This window comes from Triticum dicoccoides, chromosome 7A (genome assembly GCF_002162155.2).
Source record: "Triticum dicoccoides isolate Atlit2015 ecotype Zavitan chromosome 7A, WEW_v2.0, whole genome shotgun sequence".
Lineage (NCBI taxonomy): Eukaryota > Viridiplantae > Streptophyta > Magnoliopsida > Poales > Poaceae > Triticum > Triticum dicoccoides.
In genome coordinates, this window is record NC_041392.1 from 728,197,907 (window position 1) to 728,204,231 (window position 6,325).

Here is a 6,325-nt window from a genome sequence, read left to right on the forward strand (position 1 = left end):
AAACACAAATGGACTACTGCAGAGTGGAGCGGAATAATACGAAAGCGTTGATAGTAAAGGAGAGGAAGACAGAAAAACCACAACATGTGCTTGAATGGTCATGCTATACATATTTTGTACCCATAGCAAACAGGAAACTGTGTGATATGCATTAGTTTAAACAAGTAAATATCTTTGAAACTTGATTTTTTTTAACTCCCGTGGCAACCACAGGCAATCACCTATTTATAGATGACGAACCGTAGTGGGTGACACAAACCGATTTTAGATCGCAAAACCAAAAAAGATCACTGATCAATCGTTCCGCGAGGAGAGAAAAAAACGGATTCGAAAAAAAGACTCTTTAGGGTAGCCGGTCAACACAGCTGGCGGACAATGCCTGGATACAGGCGGCGCGGCCCTGGTGGCGATCATGGAGATCGGCTGCCCCGGAGACGACGCGGCGGGGAAGCAGCGGCCGCTAGGGTTTGGATCAAGATTAGGCTAGAGCATGCATTTCTACAGTGAAGATAGAGCGCCCGCATCACCAGCTCAGATGTCGCCTGCGTACGGCGTGCCCCAGTAGCTCGAGACAAGATGCACCTGCTGATCCGTCCAACCACATCTATCCCCCGTCAATGTGTGGCATTTTCAGCAACGTGACGTCTTTTCTTCTGTGGACCTGCTTTTGTTCGTTTAGCATGTTCGTTTGGACCTTGCATATGATGACGAGCAACGGAAAAAATGGCTCAGCTGAGTCATACGTAGAAGCCTAATAGGGGGCAGCAGCTGTAAATTAAGGCTGCAGTCCGTACGTGGATATGGTCCGCACCATCGAGCTCTGGCCGGTCGCCATTAATTTTGACAAATAAAGGAAAAAACATATGGCTCAGATGAGTCGGAGGCTGCCTGGAGATTCAGGAGTAGCATGACAAGTGTGCATGCATATAGGACTGGTGGCCTGCAGCTAGCCCGGCCGCAAAATCTCGTCAAGATCCCACTTGCAGCTACTATGGGAGGACACCTTAATTGCATACTGACATATGTCGGACGTTTTAATCTTTTTTATAAAAGGAATACGACGGGGGTTCGTACAACCATAGCTAATGTGCAACGATTTGAGTATACAATGGCGAACATGTGAATTACGATGGTTGATAGCTATGACAGGTAATGCTACATCTACAAAAAATAAATAGCATAAAACATGTGTGACGTATGTGCATGTCAGTCAAGTTAACATCCTGTTAGAATACAACTTACCAAGAGAGGTTTACGGCTGACAAGTCGAGACAATTGCTTGCCAGTAGTGTTTTCTTGTGCTACCACTCATTGTGGACCACTTGATGTTGCAATCAGACATGTCGTTGTCCTTTTTATGACGGACCGGATGGAACACCCAAAAGCATAATCTAGTAAAATGTTCTTTCAAGGAAATAACATAAAACAAGCCATAATTCCGGTGAGTCTTGTTCTTGCCCTCGAACATGTTCAACCCCGACAAATGAACCATGTTTACTTGCTGAACATAAAGCAACACGAGTAAGTGTGGTTATGCCAAATGAAGTGATCCATGAGGTTAAGAAATCTGGTACGGAAGGACTTGTCCTTAAGCTTGATTGTGAGAAAGCATATGACCGAGTTAGTTGGGAATTTCTATTTGAGATTCTGTGCTCGAGAGGTTTATGTACAAAATGGATCAATTCGATTAGAAAAACTATTATTGTTAGGATCAATGACATCAATGGCCCCTACTTTGTAGGTGGAAAGGCCTCAAACAGGGCCATCCATCAAGCCCCCTGCTTTTTAACTTAGTTGCAATGCTTTTTCAAAAATATTGTTTAAGGCTGCTAGGCATGGCATTATTTCTGGGCTGGCGACAATCTCCTATGCCTGGAAAATTCTATAAAAAAGGCTAGAAATTTGAAGTGGATTCTTTCCTGCTTTGAAAACCTTTCTGGAATGAGAATTAATTTTCATAAAAGTGATCTTCTTAGCAATAACATCGAGGAAGGTGTGGCAAAAATCTTTTGCGTAGCTTTTTTGCTGTCAGCTGGGGTCTTTTTCCATCAATTACCTAAGGGTGTGTTTGGTTCGAGAACGAAGTGTAATGGAATGGCATGGTTCCATTCCAGTGTAATGGGTCGGTTCCGTCTTTGTGTTTGGTATGGATAAATCGAAGGAACGGAATGATTACATTTTGGTGTTTGGTTTGAAGAATGGAATGGAATGGATTTGTAAGTCGTCATCCATCCATCCATGCAACAATGCTCGGTAAACATTGAGTTCGATTTCTGAACAGGGGTGTGAGCATCAACAAATCAGACTCGAGCAATTTTTGTTTGACCAGCAAGGAAACGAATCCATCTATCCATGCGACGAAAAAGAGTGTAGGTACACCAATCGGACTCAAAGCACGAGATAAACAGCAGCTAGAAGAAATGTACGACAGTTGAACATGGCGGCCGGCTGGATGTGAGGCTTGGCTTTGGCGTCCCCACGCGCAACCGCAGCTTCTGGCGGCGCTAGCTCACGCGGTCAATGGATGGCGCCTAGATCAAGCGTGGCAGCGCGACTCTCCCGGCGTGCGTCGCCGCTGTTGCCCAGCTTCAAGATCTTCTCATAGCCGCTGTTGCCCAGAGGATAGGGAGGCTGTGCTTCGGAGGTGGACGAGACGACGAGGGCCGGCGGCGCAGACCAGAGGAGGGGAGAGGCCGGTGGCGTAGATTGATGGAGGGGAGAGATGAGGGAGAGGAGCCTGCACGAGAGAGGATAAGGCTGCGGGAGCGCGAGGAAAGAGACCGATTCCGCATCATCCGCCCAATTGGGAGGACTCACCCGGTTCCGGATCTGGGCCGAATATTCTGTCTGTGGGAACCAGGTGGTGACCGTTCCACCTGCCTACTGAACGCGAGAACGAGCCCCGCGAACGGGTTGGACCCATGCCATTCCAGTCCATGACTGCAACCAAACACACCCTAAGTGTCCCTTTAAACAACGATGAGCTACGGAGGGAGGACTTGCAACCTATCATCGATAGGATTATAAAATTATTCTCTGGTTGGATGGGGAGGACTCTGTCCTGCCGGGGTAAATTAATTTTGTTGTGTGCTTGCATTATCAGTATTCCTAGTTATCTTATGGCCATTGTTAAGTTCCCCAAGTGTTATATCAATGCAATGGACTCCCAAATGTCTCATTTCTTTTGGGGAAATAAGGGGGACAACCATAAGTACCACCTAGCTAACTGGAGTTTCGTATCCTGAAAGAACAAATTTGGTGATCTGGGTGTTCCAAATATTAGACATTTTAATAGGGCTCTTCTAGCCTCTTTGGGGAGAAGATACTTTGACAGTGAAGGGAGGAATTGGAAAACTCTGATTGATCACAAATAGATTATTGATAAACCTAATGTTTTGTGGGCTAAAGTTGGAGTTGGATCTCGTTTTTGGAAAGGAATTACATGGGCTATAAATGCCTCTAATGCTTTCGATAAATGGAAGGTGGAAAATGGTGAGAAAATAACTTTCTAGCATGACACATGGTTGGGAGATTGCTCCCTTAAAGTAAAATATTGGGCTTTGTTTGAAATACGTGATCAACGTCTCTGTTCCCTTGCTCAAGTCTGGGATGGCATGAACCTGAAACTAAATTTTAGGAGATGTGTAGATCAGTCTGGGAGGGACTTGTGGTTGCAATTGTTGAGTAAGGTCTATAAAGTGTCATTAACAGAGCATTCAGATGAACCCATTTGGTTGCTGGAACCAAATGGCAGATACCCTGTTATGTCCTTTTATCATAAAATTAAATCCGGAGGTGTGGTTTCTACCATTGGTGACTGTATTTTGAAAGTCATCTGCATCAGTATATTCCTATCTTTCTATGGCTAGCTGTCCTACCAAAGTCCTAACTAGATATAACTTGTCTAAGAGGAGACATGCAGATGCTATTACTTGCTTTGTTTTGTAATGAACCTGAGAATGTGAAACATCTTTTCTCCGAATGCACCGTGGCTTCACATGTTTGGGGTTTCATTGACGAAGCTTTTCAAATTACTGCTCCTATTTCGTTCCATGATATTATTGCCATTTGGCGATTGAATAAAAGTAAACCTGTGCTATGTATGGTTATTGCAGCCTCTTTATGGAGTTTGTGGACTCTAAGAAATGATTTCTGTTTTCAGGAAAGAACCTAGAAGGGCATGCGTTGCGTCTTTGCAAAACTAAGCAGGTTCCTTCATCAATGGAGCGTACTCTGCAAGGACACTCAAGTTGTGCTCCTCCGAAGTGCCTTCTTTTGTTGGACAAGCAGTGAGGGGAGCTACATAGAATTTCTTGGGGATGACACAGAGCTCAGGTGGGCGCGACTCCTGGGAGATGTGTGATATATAGCTCTTCTTAGGGCCTATTCACCCCTCTTAGGAGTTCTATCCTCCTTGACATGTAATATATCTAGAAAAAGTGTGCAGAGACGTTCTTTGATCGGACATCTGTTTGGTTGCCTGCCATTTAGTTAATCTCTAGCCTGATCAATTCTGACAGGTCGTATGCTGTGAACCATCTTGCTTCACTCTATAAAATAAAAGTGGACGGGGGAGGGGGGGCTTTCATTCAAGAAAGAAAGCAACACGGTTATCAATTTAAGATGAATTTTTATAACACTTTATTGCAACGGGGAGGCTAAATAGCACAAGAGAAAGTATGCCCAACAGTTTGGTTGTGGTGTTAGCTCCTTTCTTTTAAATATCTTGGTATTGCAACTCACTCTCGGAGACTATGTAATAGAATAGGTTTTTAATTTTCAAAACAAAACAATTTCGGACCTCATTGAGATTTCAAATTTTACTTTGTTCTAATGAATATTAACCTAATTGAATTTTCTTTTGAAATTAGTTTTAATCTGGCTCGGAATTTCGGAGTCGAAAACGTTTCAGACCCCACTGAAGTATGCGAAATTTCAATGAAATTTCGTTGAAAATTTTAACCCTAAATAGACACTTGAAATACATAGAAGTTCATAAATAACTCTAGTGTCTTAAAGGGATAGATGTTCATTTTTCAGTGCTAGATATATCCGTTTCAGTGATAGATGTTCATAAATAACTCTAGCTAGTACTCCCTCTGATCAATATATTACTAGTCGCTCACACGGATATATCTAGACATATTTCAGTGCTAGATATATCCGTTTGAGCAACAAATAATATGGATAGGAGGGACTACTACTTATCGACACGGTGTTGACCAATGTCTTTATTTCACAATATTTTCTAAATGCCCCTAAAGTAATCATTTCTGAGAATAGACCCAGATTTTTCTGGCAACGTCATTACCCGCATGGTCATATAATCTGACGAATTGCGAAATTTAGTGTCAAATCCAAGGACAAGGATGGTCTAGACCTTAAAGACAAATATCCAGTTAACTATAAGAGCGCTGATATGAATCCAACGCATACACAGCAGGAACTTTGAAACAAATGGTTATAGCTAACTATAACGTACCTAGCACCGGAAATAAAAGGTTCGGACCAAGGAAACTGGCAGAGTTTGATCGATCAGCCGACCGGTTACAGCCGGAGAGCCAAGTCGAGCTCGTGGTCGCGCTCCGACGAGCTCCTGCCGCGCATGTGCGCCACGGAGCCTGTTGCAGGCTCCCCGGAGATCTGAGCAGTGGTGGCAGCCCTCCCTGCCTTCCAAGAGTGCGCCGTGGCAGCAGCGGTCTCCCGGAGGCGCTTGGCGACGGCGCGCTCTTGCTTATGCGCGTTTTGGTGGCCACCGTGCGCTTGCGCGGTGCCGAACTTTTGGTCGCAGTAGACGCATGAGAAGAAGCGGGGGAGGGGCGGGGCCGTCGTCACGCACACAGCAAAGCCCAGAGTGAGCTCGAGGCTGAGCTCCTCCTGCGCGCTACTCTCTACTTGCTCCATTGTTATCGTATATGACTGAATGTATGAGATGAGCTAGTTAAGTTGATCCAAATCTTGAGAGCACAAGTAGCCAACCTAGGTACACGCCCGGTATTATTGTGTGTAGTCAGCTGGTGGCCCTCAACGTAGCCCTACCGGCAGGCTGGGATGAATGGCCTGCATGGCGCAATGCGCATTGACGACGAGATGGTACCGTTTCACCGGCCGGTCGGTCCCCATTTAAGTCGCCGGCTGGAGACGATTTCTCTACATACGAGTATTTATGTACAGGTGCACGTAAGTTCCGTCAAGGTTGCTATTACTGACGAGACGTTTCAGGGATCATGGAAAGAGGAGATGGCAATATACGATGACTTTGATTTGATGGTGCTTCTCGGGTATCCAGTTTTGATCTTCAAGATAGGTCTGACCTTAATTAGTT

At 44.8% G+C, this 6,325-nt stretch overlaps 1 protein-coding gene across 1 annotated transcript; it reads right to left on the reverse strand.

The window, feature by feature from the left end:
* Nucleotides 1-5,375: 5,375 nt before the first annotated feature.
* Nucleotides 5,376-5,971, reverse strand: LOC119327503 (zinc finger protein 1-like). Its single transcript, XM_037600604.1, has one exon. The coding sequence runs from the start codon at nt 5,902-5,904 to the stop codon at nt 5,548-5,550; it is 357 nt and encodes a 118-aa protein (XP_037456501.1). The 5' UTR covers nt 5,905-5,971; the 3' UTR covers nt 5,376-5,547.
* Between the last annotated feature and the right edge of the window lie 354 nt (nt 5,972-6,325).